This window comes from Pan troglodytes, chromosome 10 (assembly GCF_028858775.2).
Source record: "Pan troglodytes isolate AG18354 chromosome 10, NHGRI_mPanTro3-v2.0_pri, whole genome shotgun sequence".
In the NCBI taxonomy this organism is placed as follows: domain Eukaryota; kingdom Metazoa; phylum Chordata; class Mammalia; order Primates; family Hominidae; genus Pan; species Pan troglodytes.
Window position 1 is genome coordinate 42,632,788 of NC_072408.2, and position 23,947 is coordinate 42,656,734.

A 23,947-nucleotide genomic window follows, 5' to 3' on the forward strand; every position below is an offset into this window, starting at 1 on the left:
ACCCCCATTGCCATCTCCCATTCCCTGAGGTAACCCACAGCATGCCTCTTCTTTCCCCCATCTCCTTCACCTGACTTTGGCTACCAAAAGCAGCCTTTCCCAGGAGGGAGGACACCTGGCCCCCAGCGGGGAGCAAGGACAAAGCCAAGTAATTCCAGTACGGAAAATGTGACGTGACCCAGGAGTCTGTGTCCCAGGTCCTGGTCACCCTGCGAGCATTGCTGGGGAAGGTACTTTGGGTATGTCTGTCCAGCCTATCAGCCTAGCTTAGACTCTCCCCTTCTCCTCTTTCTCCCTCCCAACTCCAGTCCCCATGGGAGTGTTTGGGATCCGTGCACAGAGCTTGGACTGCAGAGCCATTCTTTTCTCTCCCTCTGTCCTCAGTAGAATGGAGAGTGAAACCACTGGGTTCTCACTCTAGGGTTGAGAGTCTGTCTATGTTGAAGCAGATAATGCCCCCATCAGACACAGACACTGACTCTCAGCACTGGCATGCGCACGCGCGTGCACAGACACACACACACACACACACACATGCACACGCACACACACACACACCCGGAGTCAACAGCATTCATGGCACATCTTCCAGGCAGGCAGGCAGGCAGGCTGGTGCTGGCTAGGGCAGACACACACCCTCTGCCTGGGCTTTCTCTCTCACACCCAGCCCAAGGCTCCTCCCACTCCCAGCCACAGTTCCTCCTGCCCTCCTCTCCAGCCTCTCCCCTTCCAAATCCAGGCCTAAAGGTGGGGGACAACTGGCAGCCAGGGACCCAGGCGCCCTAACTCCTGGAGCTTACTCCAGGCAAGATGACAGGGAAGATGTCTGTGAGCCCTGGCCTCAGCACCCCCAGCAACAGCCACTAGTCAACCAGTTTGCTCCTGGGACCAAAGGACTGAGGTGGGCTAGGGGAAGGGAGAGGCTACTTGGATCTGCAGGTGAAGGCTGAGCAAAGAGTAAGGGCAGGAGCATCTATTCTAGATCTGGCATACTCCTGCCCGGCCAATCCAGCACTGGGAGGGAGTGGGTACCGCCCCATTGCCTACCCTGGGGAGGCGCCAGAGACTGGCCTCGCAAGAGTCACAGCCTGGCCACAGACAACTCAACTAGTCCCCCCAAAAGGCAGAAAGGAGAAAAGTGCCAGAGAGAAAAGGTTGGCATCACGGGGCCAGGACACTGACCTCCTCTGCCAGCCGTGCCCGGCCTCCCAGAGGATGGAGTCACGGAAGCCTAGCAAATGGGAGGGGCAGAGACCCAGGCGTCCCGGGCCGCCCCGCCCAGTCCCCCTCCCGCCCACCCATCCCTCCGCCCCCCAGCCCCAGGGCACAGAGGAGGGAGCCGGGCAGGGGCAGGCAGGGGAGGGAGGAGCGAGGGCGGGAGGGGGAGGAGGGAGTTGGGCAGGGAGGGAGGTGGGGGGGGGTGGGGAGGGAGAAAAAGAAAGAAAATATTTTCCGTGTCCCCGCCTGCAGAGTCAGTGTGCGGTTTGGGAGAAAATGTGTCGGATATTTTGGGGCGGTCACGTGGGCGGGCGGGCTCCGAGAGGCCCCGGGACAGTCCCAGCCTAGAGCCGTGCCCCCCCAGGAGCCCCCCAGTACGGCGAGCCCCGGACATTGCGACGCTCCATCCAAGAGACTGCCCGACGCCGGGACCTCGGGGCTCCGCCGCCTCCCTTCCCCCTCCCACTCCAGGTGAGTCAGGCGGGGAAGCAGGCTCGCCCGCCCCGTCGCCTGGGTCCTCCGGCGAGGCGGCTGGGGGAGGGGGCGCGGAGGAGCTGCACGGGCGAATGCCCTCCCGAGGCTGGCCAGGCTGGCCGCCGGGCTTGAGGGGGGCTTCTTGCCCCGACCCGGGCCAGTCCTGCTGTGGGAAGGGAATGGGGAAGATTTTAACAGGCTGAGGATGGGCTGGGTCATCTGCCCTTCATTTTGGTGCATAGCAGAGGACAGCATTTGGGGAAGTCTTCAGCCAGGGGGCATTCCTCCTTATATTTTTGTGCTGGGAATGTGAGAGAAGACAGGGTTTCCTCTCGCGGGGAAAGACTTCCACCCCCTTACCCCCGGGCTCTGAGGGGTAGATTTGATGTTCCATGCTGGTCCAAGTTCCTCCCTCCCCAGTGGAATGGGACAGCTTGGACATCAGAAGGCAAGGAAAACGTCCAGAGGCAAGTGAGCCTGGCCCTCCGCGTCCAGGAGTTCCGAAGGACTGGTGCATAGGATAGGGATCTGTGAACTTTCCTTGAAGCGCTGGATTCCCTCCCACACGTTCCCAGCCCAGGTGCGAGCCTTGGCTCCCTCCAGCCAAGGTGGGGGGCACCTCTGGAGTATTCTTGAGGGAAGCCCAAATGGAACAAAGAAAGAGCAGGAAGACCGGGACAGGGACCCAGGAGTGCTGGTCCCAGAGTTCCACTGACGCTGCCTCTCTGTCTTTAGCAGCTACGGCCCAGTTCCCTCAACCTGACCCAGTATGTAGAAGCCAGTCTCTGCAGGCGGCCAGCCGGTAAGAAGATGCTTGGTTGTTAGTGGTGGTGGGGGCAGGGGAGCCTGAGTAGGAGGTCTTCAGGGCAAGAAACTGAGATGACTGTCCCGCTTTAGGGCTCTGGTCCTGGGCAGCTGGAATCCCAGTCCTCAAGTCTGAGGCTTCTGCCCTTAGGGTCAGATGCTGAGTTGGGGTCAAGGACCATAGCCAGCATCTCATATCCTTGAGGCAAGTAGAGAGAAGACAGGGGAGTGGGGGTAGTGTGTGCAGGGTACCTGGAGCTTGGGTATCCCATATAGACAGACATACACACACACACACACACACACATACGCACTGTGGCCTACAGCCTAGTAGGCAGCATGGGGCACGCCCCCCCCACACCCCGGCACACCCCCACCCCTGGCTCAGAAAGCCACCTAACTGGCACCTCCAGTTCCCCCCTCTGCCCCACCCTGCCCATGCCCTCTGATGCCCACACACATTCCACTGGCATTGCCTGCCTGCCTCCTGGGCACTGCCCCTCCCTGGGGCTAATAGGGTGGAGGGAGGGCACCTGGGGATGAGAGGTGGAGACTCAAGGGTCTGGACTCCCCCAGGGATGGCACAATGCCAAGGAAGCCTGGCCCACTGCTGCCTCCTGGGGAGCAGGCTGGGGGCCCAGGCTAGAGCAGAGGATGCCTGGGTTCTCTGCCCAGGCTGGAGATGGGGTCATGGAAAAAGGTGGTCGTGTTTATACAGAGGGGAGGGGGGCAGCGGGTGGAGAGTGGCCGACAAGAGCAGCTTTGTTCCAGGCTCTGGAGCGGGCAGGGCGACAGGGAAACACACCCCCCTCCATCCGGCAGCCCCCTTCATCCATGCTCTCCCCTCAACTCCACCTCAGCTCTAAGAGAAGCAGCTTTGTAAGAGCCCCTCTCCCCTAGTCCGTCATCCCCGCTGCCCCACCATTTGAGATGGCATCTTAGTAGAGGAAGAATGTTCTCTACTTTCCATGAGTCCCCCAAAGAACCAAGGCACCTGGGGCCTCAGTTTAGGACTTCCTTTTACTCTGCACTGCCTTCAATTCCTTAGTCCATTCTCCTACCCTGGGTTTAAGACCCTCCCCTTCTCTTCCCAGCCACGACAGAACCAAGGCTCAGAAATGGGAGGAATCTCTACCCCCTTCCTCTCTTCACTCAACTCCCAAGTCCCTTCTCTGAGGCAAAATAAGAGGAAGGCCAAGGACAACTCTCATTGGCTCACATGCAGCATCATTCCTTGGTGAGGATCAGGAGCTGAGCATCCCTCTGTGGGGACCCCCCACTGCCCTACCTGCCTGTGTTTCCCATTGGTAGGTGAGAAGCAAAGACAAGGAGGGCTAAGGCAGAGAGCCCTGTTCCCAGTCTAAGCCAAGTCTGGGGAACATGGGGATGGGGGAGTCCTCTAGTAGCTTCTCACCCTTGTCATTGGAGGGGTTAATCCACCTGGAATGTGGCCTGGCCAGTTGAGCTGTGGCTCAGGGGCCCCCAAACTCCTGGCTCCATCAGGGCTTAACTAGGGATGAGAACTTCGGAGGGGAATAGGAGAAGGAAAAGGAGAGGGACCCTGGAGGCTTGGAGCTCAGACTTTTAGGGCCTGCGAAGACACTGGGGTAAAGAGTTTGAGGGTGCTGGGTGTATGGGTGGTGCCATGGTGAGGGGCAGGGGATGCTTCATTCATAAGGGCTGAGTGAAATGTGATGGCGTTGGGGTCTGGGTTCTTGTAACCTCCATGACAGTTTACCCTCAAGGGCTTGAAGGCCAAGGTAGAGGAGAGAAAGAAAAACAAGCAAAAACAAAAATAAAAACCAGAGGTATAAAGACTGAGAGCTATACATCCTAGAAGCAAATACTGATGGAAAGAAAGGCAGATATACCCATCCCCTACCTCTGGGCCTGCCCACCCCATGGTCTCTCTGCATTTTAGTCTCTTGGCCCTTCTCTGCCCTTCATAGCAGTCTGCTATGGCTCTGACTGGTGGAGATACACAGGCTGGGGTGACTTTTCCTCCCTAGCCCACTAACTGCCTAGAGAGGTGAGAAGTTCTGGGGCTCCTAGGAAAGCCAAACTTTTCCTTTGTCAGGGGATGAAGATAGGAACCACCTACTTAGCACTAGGATTCCCATCTCCTCTCTCTACCTCCTCCTCCTCCCCTTCCCCTGGGCTCAGGTTTAAACTCTTAGAGGGAAGCCTACTTTTGGGGGAGGAGAGGTTGCAGGGAGAACTTCCTAGAAACAGGGAGCCCAGGGATAAGAAAGAAAAGGAGGCAGAATGCCCGGGCGTGTCGCTCACGCCTGTAATCCCAGCACTTTGAGAGGCCAAGGTGGGCGGATCATCTGAGGTTGGGAGTTCGAGACCAGCCTGACCAACCTGGAGAAACCCCATCTCTACTAAAAATATAAACATTAGCTGTCTCAACAAAACAAAACAAAAAAAGAGAGAGAGAGAGAGAGAAAAGGAGGCAGAGAAGTAAAGTCAGCTGACCAAGAAGCAGCTCCTTGGCATCATACACTTGGCACAAGTGGGGGCTCCATCAACATCCTTAGATTTGAAGCAGTGGGTACAAGAGGGCTTAGAGGGTGAGGAAAAATTGGAGACAGGAAGAATTGGGAGGGGAAACTGGAAGAGGGAGTGTTGAGGAAAACAGAGAGGGAAGTGCTTACTGAAGCAGAGTATGGAGGAAAATAAGGTACAAAGAGAACTAATATGAGACATTTACATCACATTTCCTATGTGCCCTACATTATGCCAGACACTTGACATTGGTTAATTTATTTAGTCCTCACAATAACCATATGAGGTAGGCCCTATTATTAGTCCCAAGTGACGCATGAAGAAACTGAGGCACAGAGAGATTAAGTGACATGCCTGAAGTCCCACAGCTAGCAAGTGGTGGGGTACAGTCCAGGTAGTCTGGCTCTAGAGTCTGTCCCCCTAACCTTTGCCTTGTACTCCTCTCCAGAGAGCTGTAGGGCTCCCAGGTTATAACAGAGTTATGTTTGCCTTCTCCAGGATGGTAAAGAGTTTGAATCTGGGCTCCCCCACTTGCAGCCATGTGACCTTAAGCCAGTCACTTCACCTCAGTTTCCTCATATGTGAAATGAGAATCATAACTCCCAGTTCACAGGACTGATGTGAGGTTTAGGTCAAATGCTTAGCCCAGTTGTGGTGATTCATGATCACTTCCCAATCTAGGAGTTCTCTCCACCAGAAGTCCTCAGACCATCATTCACCTTGGGACCTCAGTTTAACCTTTCCTGGAGCTCCTCTGGAGAGTTTCTCAGAGCCTGCATAACCCCCTGCCGTGCCCTCTCTACCACACTGCAAGGGCCCTGAGCCAGGGCAGGATAAACTGTAGCAGCACAGAGGGAGAAGACTGCAACTGAGAGAGGGTCACAGGGCTTGGAACCTCAGAGTGGTCATTCTCTCATCTCTCCTTTCTCTCTCTTTCTCCCTAGGACTTTTGGAGGCCCAGTGGGCAGGCCAGGCAGGGCGGGTACGGAGCCTCCCAGGCTGGGGCAGTGGGCATGGGCAGGGGCTGTGGCTGAAGACCTCGCCCGCCCACTGCAGACCCCAGGGGACTCTCACACCGCAGCTGCCATGGCCACCAATAAGGAGCGACTCTTTGCGGCTGGTGCCCTGGGGCCTGGATCTGGCTACCCAGGGGCAGGTTTCCCCTTCGCCTTCCCAGGGGCACTCAGGGGGTCTCCGCCTTTCGAGATGCTGAGCCCTAGCTTCCGGGGCCTGGGCCAGCCTGACCTCCCCAAGGAGATGGCCTCTCTGTGTGAGTCTCAGGGATCTTGGGGAATGAAGGCAAATGTTAACAAGAAGGCATCAGGAGGGTGGATGGTAAAAGAGTTGGCACCCCAGTTAGGAAGGCAGGCAGGGGACAGGGGTTTGGCCTAATGGAGTAGTAGTGAATAATGGAGGGTGGCAGTGGTGGTGAGGAAGGAGTTTGGATGTGGACTCAATGGAAGTGTTTGCAAATGAGAGTTCTCCTGCTCAAATAGGATAGGGAGGTAGCAGGCCTAAAACTTGGGGGGTGGGTATCTAAAACTGCCTCCTGGGTCAGTCAACTAGTAGAGGGGAATACCTTTGTGTGGGCAGCTGGGGGTGGGTCTGGTGCAGCGTGAATCTGCTGCTTGCTTGCAGTGGGGAGTTGGAGGGAGCCAAACTGGGAAGCAGAGTCTGGGAGGCCAGTCACCTGGCTCTGTGATCAAGAGGTGAAATTGGGCTGGGTGCAGTGGCTAACGCCTGTAATCCCAGCACTTTGGGAGGCCGAGGTGGGTGGGTCACTTGAGGCCAGGAGTTCGAGACCAGCCTGGCCAACATGGTGAAACTCCCCCTCCGTTAAAAATGCAAAAATTAGCTAGGCGTAGTGGCGCACACTTGTATTCCCAGCTACTTGGGAGGCTGAGGCACGAGAATTGCTTGAACACAGGAAGCAGAGGTTGCAGTGAGCCAAGATCTTGCCACTGCACCCCAGTCTGGGCGATAGAGTGAGAATCTGTCTAAAAGAAAAAAAAAAAAAAAAAAAAAAGGCTCACGCCTGTAATCCCAGCACTTTGGGAGGCCAAGGAGGGCGGATCACCTGAGGTCAGAAGTTCGAGACCAGCCTGACCAACATAGTGAAACCCCGTCTCTAAAATTACAAAAATTAGCCGGGTGTGGTGGCGTGTGCCTGTAATCCCAGCTACTTGGGAGGCTGAGGCAGGAGAATCGCTTGAACCTGGGAGGCAGAGGTTGCGGTGAGCTGAGATCGTGCCACTGCACTCCAGCCTGGGTGACAGAGCGAGACTCCATCTCAAAAAGATAAAAAATAAAAAAAGAAACCCCATCATTACTAAAAATACAAAAATTAGTGGGCGTGGTGGCGCATGCATGTAATCCCAGCTACTCAGGAGGCTGAGGGAGGAGAAGCGCTTGAACCCAGAAGCGAAGGTTGCAGTGAGCCAAGATCGCGCCACTGCACTCTAGCCTGGGCGACAGAGCAAGATTCTGTCTCAGAGAGAGAGAAAAAAGGTGAAATTGCTTTGCATTACGTGGAGGCTGCAAAAAGGGGAAAGAAATCCTGTGCCAGGTCCCCAAAGATGTGTGGGGTCAGGAGACTGTGCTTCTTGGTTCTGGGGAGGATGGAAATGACTGCAAAGGAGGTAGCTTTTGTACCATAAGTAATCCAGAGAGGCAGAGGGGGTGTTCCAGAAGCATCCTCTCCTCTAGCGGTGTGGATCTGGGCTCCTCCTCTCCCTGCAGGTCTGGCATAGAGCCTGCATGCTGTGCAGATCCCTACTTGTTCCCCAGGCCTGCCCTCTTTGGGTTAAGCCTTTGAGTGCTGACAGCAGCCAAGGCTTGGGCCTCTCCTCTCCTCCTCCCTCTGGGACCCCTCTCCTCCCAGTTGGTAGTCATTCCTCCTGGCCAGGCCATTACAGGTGGGGGTTCCAAGCTGGTTAAGAGAAGGCTTCAACTGGGGACAAGAGAAGGTGATTGAAGGGCGGGGGAAAGAGCAATTTCAGAGACAGAGTTGGAGAGAAAAAGACAAAAAGATAAACGCACATCCTTCATGGCTCCACGAGCGCAGAGACAGAGGTAGAAGAGAAGGTGCCCTGCTTCCAGGAGGGGGCACGCAGAGGGTTGTGTGTCTGTATGTGAAAGGGGTGACTAGGCTGGGCTGGCAGCTCCACTGGAAAGAGTGTGTTCATCGGAGAAGGGGTGAGTGTGTGGTGCCTCCAGACTTGATGCAGTTGTGTGTGCGCAGCATCTCCCTGGGCCTCTGCTCATGTACAGAATTCCAGTGTGTGCAACAAAGAGTCAGTGTGAGGAGTGAGGAGGGATTTTGTAGTGCTGCTGACGCTGTGGCTGGCGTTTGGTGAAGCCTGCTGGTGGCATGTCTGTAGTCCAACAGGGGTTATTTGAGTGGCATGTAGGTGAACAAGACAGCACAAAGTACCCTTTTTGGAAACTACAGCTGGGCTTCCCCAGACTTCATTTTCACCCCATGACTCTGTCCTAGGGACCTGGGGAAGTGGGAAGGAACCACCCTCCCCACATGAATGTACTTCTGGCAGAGAACCCTACAACTCAGCCTCTTGGGACTTGATTTTCCCAGGTTCTGGGAGAGGCAAGTAAAGGAGATGGAGTGGAGAGGGAGAGGAGAGAGAATGGTAGTGGGGATAATGCTAGAGCTAGTACCCAGTCCCCAGTGACCTCCCCCCTTGCACCCCTGTGCCATGGACACACTGAGATCAAGGTCAGGGTTCAAAGTGAGATTAAGGTAGGGAAGTGGTCAGGCCGGGCTCCATCTTCGAAGGCCATGCTGAAGGAGGGGGCTGAAAGGAGAAATCCAAGGGAGGAGCCAGAGCCAGGGCAGGTAGCTGGGGAGGGTGCGGCTAGCCTGGAAGGACAGGCCTGGGCAGGGAAGTGGCAGGAGGAGGGAGGAGGGGAAGGCTTGGGGGTGGGTCGCTATGCGGCTTTAATGGGGGTGGGGCATGCAGCACCTAGTGGTAGCAGAGAGGAAGACATAGGGGAGAGGAAGAGATCCAGGAGTCTGGGAAACCTTCCAGAGTGGGAGAGTAGCAGAAGGATGAGAGAGTGTCCTCTCACATTTCTCCGACCTGCTGTCCCTTTTTGGCTGGGAGCATCTAGTGGAGAGGGTTTAGAGGCTTAAATCTGATGCCAAAGGCATACTCACATTGAGTTTGTGCATCTCATCACCCTCTCCCTTATTCTATGGATGACACACACACATTCTCTCTCACACATAGACTAAGAGAGGTGGCCCTTGAAGAGGTCTGGCACTTCTCCCTGGGGCTGGCTCTTGGATCTTATTGCTGGGTCCCTGCCACCTTGGGAACATCCTTGTTGAGAAGTGAAGTCTTGCTCTACTTCCTGGGGCTGTCTCGGGGTCTGAAGGGGGGTGAGACAGGCATCTCAGAACTGCCTGGTGGTGGAGGGGAGGCTCAGGGAGCACGTGCTGCTGAGGCAAGCACAGGCCTGTGCTCATGGAAAGCAGAGGGGTGTGTGTACGTGTGTGTGCGTGCGTGTGTGTTCATGCATGTGCATGAAACCTCAGGTGTCTGTGTCCCTATGTATCTCTATGTTTGTGAATCCTAGTGTGTTCTAGATTTGCTTTCTATAGGGAACAGAGTGTGATGAAAGAGAAGGGAAGCCTTGCCGTCCTCCCACCCCTGAGCAGATAGCTGTGGTCCTGATGACCTAGCCCAATTTGTCCTCTGAACCTGGTGATGCTGCCCTGGCCATGGGGCCACTGTCCCTGGGGCAAGGAGCCCAGATTTCACCACACTAAGTCACCACACATGGAGAAACTGAGGACAGGTTGGCACAGAGAAAGTCTTGCTTAAAAGAAACTGAAAAAGAGAGACTCACAGACAAGACAAGGGACAGCTACCCAGGCCCAAAGGTGCAGACACAGAGAAGCCAGGCACTGGCAGAAGCAAGGAGAACAAGCAGGCGGGTAAGGGCAGTGAGGCCTCCTCCAGGAAAAAACCCCAGTCGACTGCCTCTTTTCCCCTCCCCTCCCCGGTCTCTCCTCCTCCGGCACAGGCTCCAGCTCCAGGCCGACACAAACGGGGCTTTGATTGCAACAGGAAACCTCTTGGGCGGGGAGGGGGGGGCGGGGGGGGGGCGGGGGGAGCCGGGCAAGCCGCCGCCGCCAGGGCCCAGGCTGCACCCCCCTCTCCTGGCCCCCTACCCGGTCCCAGCCCCCATCCTGCCCAACGCGCCTCACATCCCTGCTTTGGGCCCCACTCTCATTCACACCTCCCTATTCTTCTGCTCTTCTGCTGCCCCCTCCTCCAGAGACCCCCTCCCATTGCCCTTCAGGTGGGACTCCTACCTCAGGACTTACCCTTCTGGCAGGGCCTGCTTTACTTTGAAATGCCCCCTTTTCAGCTTTTCGAGGGAGGGTTTTAGAAAAAAGGGAGAATTTAGCGTGAGGAATTCAGAGCCAGTTATCCTCAAGCCCCATCCAGAAGGTGGCAAGGAGGGAAAGGCAGGGTGCATGAGGAGTTAGCTGTCCCTGCCCTGCCTCGTCCTGGCCAAACTCATCCTTGCCAGGGTGGCAGGGACTCTAAGGGGTGACCCCGAAAGAATCTGAGTGTTAATGGCTTTGTTAGTTGGGAAGGGGTACTCTCCTCTTTGCCTCTAGGGCTATGCCTTTGTGGGGCTCTAGCTGGGAGGGGGGTATGCCCTGGTGGTGGGGATCATAGGGAAGGGGGTGAGTCAGGCAGCAGCCCCCCTTCATACTCCCACCAGGATGGTGGAGAACATCTGGTTCCCATGAAATGCTAGAAGGCTAATGGGTCTAATTGCTGCAATAAGGGCTGGGGAAACTTTGGGGAAAAGAGGGGGCACTAGATCCCCCACGCTCTTACCTTCTCCCCAAGGCTGTACTAAGTCTGTCTAGAATGGGGGGGTCAGGGTTGATGGGGAGGGCGGGCCTGACACCGTAATGCCTGGTCCTAAGGACCCCCTCCATGCAATGCCTGGGATGCACACACAGATGGGGTGATGAGTGGGGTGCATCTGGTGAAGAGAAACGGGGGCTATTGAGGACTCATGGCTTCCTGGAGCCCTCCCCCAACTCCTCCTGTGCCCTCCTCCCAACCCCCCTCCCTGTGGCCTGGCCACTTCTGGTTCTAATTACCAACTAGGCAGGCCTGACTTAATTGGGACCTTTCAGATTTCTGAGGGGGAAGGGGGGTACTGACAGCTTGAAGTTGACTAATCAAGGCTCTTTCCCTCTTGTTTTCGGGGTACTCCCTATTTTGCACTTAACTGTTTTTGTTGTTTGCCGCTGGTCAGATTCTGATTCAGAAAGTTCTTTCTTTCTCTCTCTTTCTTTCTTTCCTCCTTTCTCTTTCTTCCTTTTTCTTTCTTCTTTCTTTCTCTTTCTTTTCTTTCTTTCTCTCTCTTTCTTTCTTTCTTTTTTTTGTGGGGTTCGGGTGACTGGATTCAGAAATGGGTATTTGGGGTTGGGGGAGGAGAAGGGAGTTTACACTGGGTTGGAAAGAGCAGTGCATTCCCTCTCCATCCCTGCTTCAAGCCCCCTAGTCAGCCTTGCCACCCCGAGGTTTCCTCGCCATCCACAAGTCAGGCCTTTTCCCAGCCCCGGCAGCCCCCCGCCCCTCCCCCGCGCCCGCCATCCCTCGCCTACTCTGGCACCCCTTCCTGCCCTTTATTCTTCCAACAGGCGCCCCACTCCTGCAGCACCCCAGTGCGCCCCCCACCCGGTACAACAGATTCTTAGAAAAGCGCGCCCCGCCCTGGCCCAGCCACAGCCGCCTGGCGGGGGAAGGGCCGGGCCGGGCGCCGCTCCCGCTCCGCGGCGCTGCCCGTGTGAGCGGCGCTGACAGAGCCGGCTGGGCAGGCAGGCCGGGCGGCCCGGCGGCTGAGGGCGGGGCGCGGGGGAGGGGGCGGTTTCCGGGAGTCGCCGCTGCTGGCGCTGTCCGGGGCCAGGGTCCCCCCATTCGGCCCTGCCGGGCCAGGGCAAACTTCTGACGTGGCCAGCCCCCCGCCCACCTCACCCCCTTCTCCGCCGGGCGAGGGCGCTCAGTGCCGGAAGGGGCAACCCAGGGAACAGTGTTGCGGCCTTGGAGAGCTGAGGGGCACTAACCGAAGGGAGGGCAGTTATGCCTAGGCTAGAGGGTATTTAAAGACCCTGAGAACAGTCAGTGACCAGAAGCGCCCCTATTGCCGAGGGAGCCCTTGGCATTGAGAAACTGGAGGAGGGGAGTTGGCCATCAGGGGCAGATTCATCGAGGCGCAGTTGGCACGGCAGGCACAGCTTATGGGGTAGTTTTGTGCTCTAAAAGTGAAGTTATGTTCGAGGAAGGAGCATCGAGAGAGACGGTCGAGGCGCTTAGGGGGCGTCAGTTGCGGGATAAGGCTTCGGGGACTCGGAGGGAGGCGGCCCGGGCCGCGGCGGAGGGCGGACCGCTCGGGCTAGGAGGGGTAGACTCTGGCTGCGCTGGAGGGGGCGGGGGGACTCCGCGGCAGCGCTGGAGACGGCCTGGGCGGGGTGGGGCGGGGCCGGGTCAGGAGGAGGTGAGCGCGCTCGGCCACCCGCCCCGAGGGGGGTTCCCAGAGAGTTCACGGCGGGAGCGCGCTCCGGCCCTAGGACCGCGGGTGGGGAGACGGGAAGGAAGGAGGAGGCAGCGCGCGCCGAGCCGCAGGAATGCACTTTTCGGCCCTGAAGCGGGCGCGCGGAGGGCGAGGGCGGAGCCAGGCCTGGGAATGAGAGGGGTGGAGGTAGTGCAGGTCCCGAGCCTCAGGAGAGCAGCTGCGCGCGGTGACCTCCACGTTCCCCTCTCCCCAGTCATCCTTAACACCCCTGTATTGACTAGTGTGAAAAAGGGAGAGTTTGGGGAGAGGGAAAACTCTGAAAGGAAATGCTTATGCTTGGTTCCTCCTCTCCTTCCTCCAACCCCGACCTGGGCACGCGCCTCAGTGCAAATGCATGCAAAGCCTATGAGCTGTGGAGAGTATGCCTGCAAGCATTCTCCCGAGCAAGGTGTGTTTGCACAAACGTGTGTGCACCTATGATTTTATATGCGTGCTCACATGTATGTGCACTCTTGCATATTTGCAAATTCTTGGTGCCTGATAAGATAAATGCATGCACGGATGTGTGTCTAAGCAAGCGCGCGCGCCGCGGAGCGAGTGTACGTATGTGTATGTGTGCGCTCCACTCTCAGCTTTGCTCATCTCGGTGCCCGGCCCCCTTCGCTCTCCAAGCCCCACCCCCCACCCCTCCGGGCTTCGCTTTTAAAAAAGGTCTCCCCAGTGCTAGCTGCCGAAGCACCCAGATAAGAGCTGGACGGAGGCTAAAGCGGCAGCCCCAGCTTCGCGCCCCGCCCAGTCCCTTTCCCCTGCTGGGGATCCCCCCTCTTCCCCGCCCACCCCTTACCCGCATGCAGCCCAGCGCCCTATGCTAGCCCTCCCCCTCCCCCCCTGCTGGAGCGGGGCGCCGCCGGGGGAGGAGGGGGAATCGGCTGCGGGTCCTTGGTGTTTCCAGCACCCAGTTTCCCTTCAAGCCGGGTCGCGATGTACGACTGTATGGAAACGTTTGCCCCGGGTCCGCGACGGCTGTACGGGGCGGCCGGGCCCGGGGCCGGCTTGCTGCGCAGAGCCACCGGCGGCTCCTGTTTCGCCGGACTTGAATCTTTTGCCTGGCCGCAACCCGCCAGCCTGCAATGTAGGTACCGGAGTCCGGGGCTGGGGTGTAGGGTGCAGGAGAGGGTGGGATTTACTCTTTCCGTGTGTAAAGAGTGGAACTGAGGTGCAAGGAGGAGCTTCTGGCCCTTTCTATGTAAGGTACTGGCCCTTTAAACGTGGGGGCCTCAGCGTCTCCTTTGCGTGTGTGCAGTAGTGTTTGGAGTGTGTGTGGTTTTTATGGTGGGTGTTTAGCTCGAACCTGTGGTTGATGCCACTCCAGAGTTCCTGGGGATAGGGAGAGACCGAGGTGTGTGGGTAGTTTGCGCCTTCACGTCCGTGGCCCTGGAAGGATATGACACTCAGGACCGTGGGTAGCGTTTGTAAAGCCCATGTGGGAAGCTGGCAGTGTTAAAAATATCGTTTGCAGAGCGTGTGAATCCCTGGAGTGTGCAGCGCCTTGCCTAGGTGGTGTGGGTGTGGGAGCAAGGGTCTCTCCACCAGTGTCGCCTGCGACAGCTGCCAGGTCCACATGGTCTGTGAGGGGATGTTTGTGGCGTGAGGCCGGGAGGGCGTGTGCCCCTGCGTGGCTGCGGGGGCGGTTTTGGAAAGTGCTGTGTTCGAGAGTGCATCCTGTGTGTTCTCATGCCGGGTGGAAAAGGTTGTGCACACAAGAGGGAGAAGGCTGAGTTTTGTACGCCACCCCCATATAAAAAAAGAAATGTTTGGAAACGTGTATGCGGTTATATGCAGAGATTACTTTTTCCTATGGCTCCAACACACACAACTTCAGCAGGAAGCGAAAAGTTTAAAGCAAAGTCTGTGTGTGTGGTGGGGGGTGGCCTGAAGTTGACAGCGGCAGGGCGAGTACCATTAACTGGGTCCCCAAATATCTATCTTCCCCCTCCGTGAAATGGGAGATGCCAGGCCTGGGGCCCTGGAACCCCTTTCCAGAGCAGTAATAAAAAGCTGGGGACTGAGAGGCAGTAAAAATGAAGTCCAGATGAGAGGCGGCTTTGAAGCTTGGGCCGCAGTGCCTGGCGGGGGTGGGGTGTGGGGAGGGGCCAGGAGCGCAGCCTGGAACACCCCCCAAATTTACCCTGGGCTGGGATGTGCTCGCTGCCTGGGTGCGGACGGCCCGGGGATGAGGGGCTTGGGGGCACGCTGGGAAGGGTGGGAAGGGGCGGGCAGCGGGCGGGGCGGCGGGCGCTGGGGGAGTGCGCACGCCAGGTCACCAAGCCCCCGCCAACGCGCCTCGCTCCTTGGCACCAGGCAGCGCTGTTTACAAGTTCGGATTTTTTTTTTTTTGGTTCCAGAGCAGAGCTGCTCAAATTTAACAACTGGGAAGCTGGAAGAGGGAGATGGCAAACCAGGAGACTGGACTTGACTTTACTTTTGGGTGGGGTGGGGGAAGAATTAAAAGTGTGTCATTTAAAGAACCCAGAAAGCATGGAACTATTGCTTTGCACCAAATCCCTGTGAATTCTTAATTTCCTCTCATTGCCCAATGGGATGGGGAGTTGGGGTATGCTATATGTTGTGGGGGTGCTGAGATGGAAAGAATCTTTCAGGAAGGGCTTCTGGGGGCTGGGCAGAGACCCTGTCTTTTTTCAGGCCTATGGAAGAAGCCCTTTGGGCTTGACTGGCCCTAGGTTTTTGAGTTTTAATTGGGACCAATAATTTTGGCCTCTGGGATCCTGGTGGACACACAAAGCCAGCTTCAGGCCTGCCCGCACACACTTTCAGAGGGAAGGCTGCTTGGGGGGTGGAGGTGGGCTGGATGTGTGTGTGTGTGTGTGCCTGTTTGGAGGCTTTGGTGTCCTGGTGCTGCGTTGGCAGGCTGGGGTGTTTGTCTGGTGGTAGGGCTGTTCCCTTGTGTGGCCAAGTGCTGGGTGTTGTGTGTCAGCCTTGTGACTGGTACATCTACCTCCACGGTGTAGCTGGAGTGAGTCTGTCTCTATTCTGGCTGTGTGTCTGTGCCAGAATCTAGTGAGGGTTCTAGGATCCCATTGTAATATGCCTGCTTTGGTGCCCTGTGTGTTGTTAACCTGTGAGTGTGTGTGTCTCCAAGGAGGTGTGTGCTAGATTGTGAGTCCAGGCTGCTCAGCTCTGAGCCTCGCAGCTGGGAGCGTTTACAGCCGGTTATAAAGAGTTTGTTTGAAGCTCCGCGCAGCCTGGTCAGGAATTTCCTCAATTTCAGCAATTTGGGCTTTAAAAGGAGAAAACCCCAGAGCCCACCCCCATCCTCCCCAGCAGGGGCCCCTGCCTAACCCAGGAGCTGCATCCCAATGGTGGGGTCTAAGCCCGAGTCTGGGGAGGGGATCTGATTGGAGTAGACGCAGTTAGCTTTCTGGGGCCTTGACCTCGCAGATTGACCTCGGAGCCACTAGGCTGCACTTTAGGGTTCAGGGGGTGGGGATGTGACAGTACCACTTAGACGGGAAAAGTTGCCCCCGGGCCTGTCTCCCTAAGGCCCCCAGTCTTATAATTGGCTGGCACTGCCCCATGCCAGTCTGACCGCACCCAGGCCCTTGCGCAAGAGAGGAAATGAGGCAGCGCTCTGCGGGCAGGGAGGGCGTCAGTGCCAGAGTGAGCACCACCCCACGCACAGGCCTTGGGCAGAACACGTGCCCTTGGACGACACAGTGGTGGGTCTGAGGAGTGAGGAGAGGTTGGGAAAGGCATTCCAGCCCTCCTCACATCTCTCAGCACCAGCCCCTCCTGGAGCCCCCATCCCTAGTCTTGAATAGACTCCAGGCACCCTTCTTTCCCCCCTCTCCTCTCTCCTTTTTCTTTGGGTAATCTCACTCTGGCAGGATTCTTATGCTAATTGATTGTATGTGTGTTGGGGGTGGGTAGGGCTTCCCTCCTGTGGGGTGGGTGGAGCTAGCGTGGAACCCTGGCATCCTGGGCATTCCTTCCGCCCTTCTGGCTGCGTTGGGGCGGGCTTCTGACCAGGTGGGCTGCAGAGGGTTAGAAGGGAGAAGGTGTTCATGAGGTGGGTGCGTGGGACACACCTTAGGGAGGGTCTTAGGAATTTTTTTGCATTAACTTGGGCCCTCCAGGTTTGGGCAACAGGTCCTACAGGTTGAATAATTTACAAATTTTCCGAGCCTCTGAAGACCAACCACACATGCGTGCACACACACACACACACACACACACTTACCCAGCAGCCTTTTGAACAGAGCAGAGCATGTCCTCCCCATACTGTGGGGCTGAGACCCCTTTTGAGCTGCAATTGGGTATTTTCAGAGTGAAGACATAAGCTCAGAGAGGGTCCAGAAACAGGTTCCCTCCCCCATCAGTCCTGTTTACCTACTGTCACCTGACTTCTCCAGTTTGCTACACCTCCAACGGCTTCCAGACCTGAGAAACTGAGCAAACACCTCAGTCTCTGCTTCCCCAGCTTCTCTGACTCACAGCCACTTGGATCTGCTGGTGGTGTGGCACTGAGCTGGTCACTTCCCCTCTCGTGGCCTCAGTTTCTTCAGGCGTGAACCAAGGCTGTGGTGCATCCTCTCACTCACTCCCCTGAGACCTTTGCCCCATTTGCTCCACTGTCTCTGATGGTTATTCAGGGGTAGTGTGAGAGAGATAAGCCTGAGGAGTTATCCCCCCTGTACTACTGGAAAGGAAATGAGGTCCTGGTTTACCTGCTAAGCATCCCAGCAGGTCATTTGGCCAGTACCAGCTACAGGAAGCCTGTCATTGCCTACCTGCCCCCAGAGTTATTGCCCCACAGGGAGGACAGTGGGAAGTAGACTACCTGACAAAGATATACCAAAGAGACAGAGAGTGACTAGAGAGCTCAGAGCTGCAGGGCTTTAACTCTTCTACCCACCTCCTGGATAGTTAGGGAAACAGGCCCAGAGAAGTCAATTTCCAGAATGGCCTTGGTCTGGAATTTGGAGGATTAAACATGTCATACAGGGTGAGGGCTGGCATTCTTGTGAACAAGTTGGTTAGACTGTGGAGGGTAGAGGGTGAACTAGGGTCACAACAAGCTGTGTTAATAGTGGTAATTAAGAGGATTCTGACAGTGCTTACTGCTGGGACTAGTGCACTGTGGTAGTGATGGCTGTCACCGGTGGGCCAAGGAACAAATGCACATGGGGTGTGTGTGATGAGGAAGCCTGGAGGTCTGTGGGGTCCTTCTCCCCTGACCCTCACATCACTGCTTCCCTCCCAGCGGTGGAGACACAGAGCACCAGCTCAGAGGAGATGGTGCCCAGCTCGCCCTCGCCCCCTCCGCCTCCTCGGGTCTACAAGCCATGCTTCGTGTGCAATGACAAGTCCTCTGGCTACCACTATGGGGTCAGCTCTTGTGAAGGCTGCAAGGTGTGTACGTGGTGGGGGTGGGCAGACGGGGGATCCAGTTACCCTAGTAAGATGAGAGACCAGGCACACAGATGCTGTGTCTGAGCAGCATTGCTTTGCACATAGGTGGTTAATAGATTAGGTCAGGCTTGGGGCAACCTGCAAGGCCAGTGAGAGGCTGGTACTCCCAGCATTGTGCTTCAGAGGCCCTCTCTCTTTCCCTCAACTCCAGGGCTTCTTTCGCCGAAGCATCCAGAAGAACATGGTGTACACGTGTCACCGCGACAAAAACTGTATCATCAACAAGGTGACCAGGAATCGCTGCCAGTACTGCCGGCTACAGAAGTGCTTCGAAGTGGGCATGTCCAAGGAAGGTAGGCTGCCATCCTTGGCTTGGGCAGGAGCACTTCGGTCCTACCCTATGGCTGTGGCCCTCTTTCCTCTGGCCACTCCCACTTCCCTGACCTCTGAGACTTGGCCTGCCCTGGGGTGCTGCCTTCTCCCAGGCCAGTCTTATTTGATTAGCTCCATTCAACCAGGAGGCCCCACCATTTCCCATTCTCCCTCTCAGGGAGCTTGACTCTTCCTCTGAATGGGTGAATAAGTAGGGTCTCACATTCCCCCTGTTTCATGGGGGAAATGAAGCCAGTGGGCTTGCCAGTCCCTTTCCCTCCCCTGGACTGAGCCAGAGATGGATATGGGGTGGCTCCTCCTCTCCACCCCCCCCCGCCCCCATTGTGCTGCCAAGGCTATAAGTGGATATCCTGCCGCCTGCATATCCTGCTCCCCCTCCCCCAGCTCCTGCAGGGTGACAGGAAGGGCAGGATGGAGCCGAATGGCCTGGGGAAGGAGCAGGGGCTGCAGGCCCTGGGTGGGGCTGGGGAGAACCAGCCTGGGAATAGGAGCTAATATAGGTGATAGGGAAACTGAGGCAGTAATTACAGTGCCAGAGAATAGATATTCATGATAAGGACTGAGCATATTAAATTAGGGTGAGAGAGGACACCCAAAGGGAGGCTCTGAGGGTCCTGACCCTCTCCTTGCGCCTCCACCCACAAGCTGTGCGAAATGACCGGAACAAGAAGAAGAAAGAGGTGAAGGAAGAAGGGTCACCTGACAGCTATGAGCTGAGCCCTCAGTTAGAAGAGCTCATCACCAAGGTCAGCAAAGCCCATCAGGAGACTTTCCCCTCGCTCTGCCAGCTGGGCAAGTATACCACGGTGAGGAATGGGCAGAGCCCAGTGAGGGCAGGGCACTCTTCACTTTGGGGAATGGGGCTGGGTTGTGTTGGAGGCTATCATCGACTGGTGCTGAGGACAAGGAGGGCATCAGAATGCAGAGGAGAGAGCTTGGGATATTGGTGGAGAGAAGACAGCCCCCAGAGGTGGGCCTTAGCTTGCCTTCCAACCTTCTACCCCTCCCCTCTGCAGAACTCCAGTGCAGACCACCGCGTGCAGCTAGATCTGGGGCTGTGGGACAAGTTCAGTGAGCTGGCTACCAAGTGCATCATCAAGATCGTGGAGTTTGCCAAGCGGTTGCCTGGCTTTACAGGGCTCAGCATTGCTGACCAGATCACTCTGCTCAAGGCTGCCTGCCTAGATATCCTGGTAAGTTAGGCCATGTGGGTCCTGCCACAGCCCGACCCACATATGGGACCCTCAACAATTCCTTGATCCATGCAAAGATTTCCTTACCCTGCACCCCCTGCCACACATGTGGGGACTCCTCAGCTCTCTTTTCGTCTTAGCCTCTGCCCCTATGACCTGATCCTAGACTTTTGGATGCCCTGTCTCCTCCTGACTTCCCAGGACTACCCCTGCCAAGCCTCAGATCCTCCACCTCTGCCTTCTCCATGCCTGCTTCAGGTTGCACTCACTGGGGACCTAACCTCCTCACTTTCCACTCATTCCCTCTTTTCCCCATCCCCCAGAAACAGCACTAACCCTCCTCCACCCCCCACCTCCAGATGCTGCGTATCTGCACAAGGTACACCCCAGAGCAGGACACCATGACCTTCTCCGATGGGCTGACCCTGAACCGGACCCAGATGCACAATGCCGGCTTCGGGCCCCTCACAGACCTTGTCTTTGCCTTTGCTGGGCAGCTCCTGCCCCTGGAGATGGATGACACCGAGACAGGGCTGCTCAGCGCCATCTGCCTCATCTGCGGAGGTGCGGGGGCGCCCCCTGGCGTCTGCTCAGTGCTCAGTCTCCTTTCCCACCACTCCATGCGGGATCTGTCTGGGAGGGGGCGTGGAGGACCCAGTGGTCTCTTCTGCTGGTAATTCTTGCACCTGGCCCCATCCAGAGAGTTCTGAAACCCTGTACAGGCTTCCCAAAAGGCCGGTTGGGGATCAGCCATCTGTCACTGTGTCTTCCCCATCTCTTCCTTCCCCTCTCACTCCAGTATACTTGTCCCCATAGACCGCATGGACCTGGAGGAGCCCGAAAAAGTGGACAAGCTGCAGGAGCCACTGCTGGAAGCTCTGAGGCTGTACGCCCGGCGCCGGCGGCCCAGCCAGCCCTACATGTTCCCAAGGATGCTGATGAAAATCACCGACCTCCGGGGCATCAGCACTAAGGGTGAGTCATGAGTGGGTGTCCCCTCTCTGTCTTCCCAGGGCTGTTGGTCTCCCAGGTCGGACAGGAGGATACACAGAGACAAGAACAGAGTAGTTGAGAACCAGGCAATCTACACTGGAATCCTAGCTCTGCCACATAGTAGTGGGAGACTTTGGGCAAATTGCTTCTAAACCAGTACTGTCCAGTAGAACTTTCTGCAATGATGGGAATACAATAGTCATTAGCCACATGTGGCTATTAAGCATCTGAAATGTGACTACTGCAACTGCAGAATTGAATTTTTAATTCAGCACAATTCCAAGTATGTGTGTGTGTATATATATATATATATATATATTTAGAGACAAAGTCTTGGGCAAATTGCTTTACTTTTTTAATCTTGTTTGTAAACTGGGCTATTCTTCACGTACCTTGTAAGGCTGTCTTGAGGACTAAATTAGTTAATATACAATGTAAAGCCAGGCACCATGGTGCACATCTGTAGTTCCAGCTACTCAGGAGGCTGAGGCAGAAAGATCAGTTGAGGCCAGAAGTTGGAAGCTGCAGTGAGCTATGATTGTACCTGTGAATAGCCACTGCAGTCCAGCCTGGGTAACCCAGCAAGACCCTGCCTCTAAAACAACAACAACAACAACACAACAAAAAAAACCTGTAACATATACAGTGTACTTAGAATTGTGCTGAATTAAAAATTCCATTCTGCAGTTGCAGTAGTCACATTTCAGATAGCCACATGTGGCCAATGACTACTGTATTCCTATCATTGCAAAGTTCTATTGGACAGTCCAGGCTTAGAAGGATGTCTGGAACATAGTGTTTGATAAATATTAGCTGTTGTAATAAATGTTATTAAGAGAACAGGACTAGGAACAAGTGACAAGCTCTGGACATTCGAGAGTGGGGTACTTGGGGAGTGGGGTTGGAAGTTGTGTGCATTGCGCTCGCTGAAGAGACAGCCTGAAAGAATGGGATGAATGGGCAGCAAGCCTGGTAGAGAAGGCCAGGTAGAGGTTCCAGGCAGAGGAGTGGCACCCAGGAAGCCTAGTGAGAAGAGGATGAGCTGGGGACGGAGAGGTGGTGGGCCTGTGCTGGGCGCCCCCTAGGGGAGTCAGGGGCAGTTGAGAAAGGTTAGGGAGATGGCCTTAAGGGCCATGTGCCTCTGTCCTCCTGAGCCTCTCTCTTTCTCTCTCCATTGTAGGAGCTGAAAGGGCCATTACTCTGAAGATGGAGATTCCAGGCCCGATGCCTCCCTTAATCCGAGAGATGCTGGAGAACCCTGAAATGTTTGAGGATGACTCCTCGCAGCCTGGTCCCCACCCCAATGCCTCTAGCGAGGATGAGGTTCCTGGGGGCCAGGGCAAAGGGGGCCTGAAGTCCCCAGCCTGACCAGGGCCCCTGACCTCCCCGCTGTGGGGGTTGGGGCTTCAGGCAGCAGACTGACCATCTCCCAGACCGCCAGTGACTGGGGGAGGACCTGCTCTGCCCTCTCCCCACCCCTTCCAATGAGCTCCTTGTTTTTGCCAAAGTTTCTAGGGGTGCCTCTGTGTTCATCCCCTTCCTGATCTAACCGGCTCCCTCGCCAGTCCTGGGGGCCTGCCCTGCTCCCACCAGGAGAGAGGGCAGAGGGATGAGCCTGGGTTTGGACTCTAAAATCTCAGCACTGCCCCATGGGTCCTAGACTTCCCAGGGCAAGAGGAAGACCCTGCCATTCCACAGCCCCTTCCTCTGCCAGGTGCTTGGCTCTCTGGGAGCAAACAGGAACACTAGAGACCAAAAAGGGGACAAAGGAGAAGGGCTGAGCCCACCTTCTTGCCCCTACCCTTGGTGCCTAATGCTGTGTGATGCACCTGCAGGGTGTGTGCTAGCCTCTGTGCCCCGTCCTTGTGCCAGGTCAAGGTGGGGGCAGGCTGGGCCCTGCATTTCTGGGGCAGGAACAGAGGGTGAAAGGGACAGATAGATGCAGGTCCATTCTGCACCTCTTGGCTCGGGTGCAGAGTTCACCCTGTGCCCTCCGTTATAAGTCCCTCCCCCAGCCCTGTCATGTGCCTTGGGCTCCTCCTGCCCTCCATCTCAGCCATCGGGGCAGGGACCCTCCTACACTACAGAGGGGCCAGGGGATCCCTCTCTCCCTAGTGCCTTCCACCCTTTACTCCCCAGAGCAGCTTGGCCCAGGGAGGGGGGATGCTGCTTAGCTGATCCCGCCCTGACCCAGAGGAAGCCTCTATTTATTTATTAGCTTTTGTTTACACCGTGGAATTGACCCCTTCCTCCAGGGGTCTTGGGTGGGGGAGCCCAGGGCCCCTGTGACCCCTCCTTTTTTCCTCCAATCCCCAGTTTGTATTTAGCTACCAAATAAGATTCCCATTGGCTCCCTGTGTTCTCTTGGGGGGTCAGGGTGCTGTCCCCTCCCCTCTGTTTACATCTCCCCTCTACCCCGCTGTATCGCATATTGCTGAGTTTTCTATTTTTGCAAAATAAAGTGATGGAAACTCATGAGATGTGGCTCCCTTTAGGAGGTGGTAGGGAAATGACCAGCTGACCTGGTGAGGGAGCTGAGTGAGGAGGGAAAGCTTGTAATTGATTGGACTTTGCAGCTTTCTTGGTAGAAGAAAACAGGATGAAATGTGCCTGGATTGTGGTGGGGACAAGATGGGGGAAAGGGAGCCCATGGGGACTCACCCTGAGTGACCGGGTTTCCCACAACCACCAGGTGTGGGTTCAGAATCTCACTCTGTCGCCCATGCTGGAGTGCAGTGGTGTGATCACGGCTTACTGTAACCTCCACTTCCCAGGTTCAAGCAATTCTCTTGCCTCAGCCTCCCGAGTAGCTGGAATTACAGGGGTGCACCACCACGCCCGGCTAATTTTTTTTATTTTTAGTAGAGACAGGTTTCGCCATGTTGGCCAGGCTGGTCTCGAACTCCTGACCTCAGGTGATCCGCCTGCCTTGGCCTCCCAAAGTGCTGGGATTACAGGCGTGAGCCACTGCGTCTAGCTTGGTGTGGGTTCTTATGTTGGATCCTATGGATCTCTGGGAGGGCATGAATGGACTTCAGAGGTCTGTAAGCTTGTCTCCACCTCCAGTTATGCATATGTGCATATCTGCTCTTCTGTGGGGAAGGAGTCCATTGAAGTTTTATTTATCTTTCTGTTTTTTATTTTTTTTCTTGAGACGGAATTTCACTCCTGTTGCCCAGTCTGGAGTGCAGTGGTGTGATCTTGGCTCACTGCAACTTCTGCCTCCTGGGTTCAAGCGATTCTCCTGCCTCAGCCTCCCAAGTAGCTGGGATTACAGGGGCGCACCACCATGTTCAGCTAATTTTTGTATTTTTAGTAGAGATGGGGTTTCACCATGTTGGCTAGGCTGGTCTCGAACTCCTGACCTC

At 56.1% G+C, this 23,947-nt stretch overlaps 1 protein-coding gene across 8 annotated transcripts; it reads left to right on the top strand.

Moving 5' to 3' along the window:
- Positions 1 to 1,433: 1,433 nt before the first annotated feature.
- RARG (retinoic acid receptor gamma) lies at positions 1,434 to 23,054 on the top strand. Of its 8 annotated transcripts, XM_063785606.1 has the most exons (11): positions 1,475 to 1,689; positions 2,428 to 2,494; positions 3,591 to 3,733; positions 5,949 to 6,274; positions 17,852 to 18,000; positions 18,212 to 18,353; positions 19,039 to 19,199; positions 19,410 to 19,586; positions 19,946 to 20,150; positions 20,403 to 20,561; positions 21,760 to 23,054. In XM_063785606.1, the coding sequence occupies exons 3-11, from the start codon at positions 3,615 to 3,617 to the stop codon at positions 21,945 to 21,947; spliced, it is 1,626 nt and encodes a 541-aa protein (XP_063641676.1). In that variant the 5' UTR covers positions 1,475 to 1,689; positions 2,428 to 2,494; positions 3,591 to 3,614; the 3' UTR covers positions 21,948 to 23,054. The 8 variants fall into 8 exon arrangements, 7 of the variants coding, with proteins under 7 accessions (XP_509094.5, XP_054520195.1, XP_054520197.1 ...); XM_509094.9 differs by lacking the exon at positions 3,591 to 3,733 and having other exon boundaries at positions 1,434 to 1,689; XM_054664220.2 differs by lacking the exon at positions 3,591 to 3,733 and having other exon boundaries at positions 1,444 to 1,689; positions 2,431 to 2,494.
- The last annotated feature ends 893 nt before the right edge of the window (positions 23,055 to 23,947 follow it).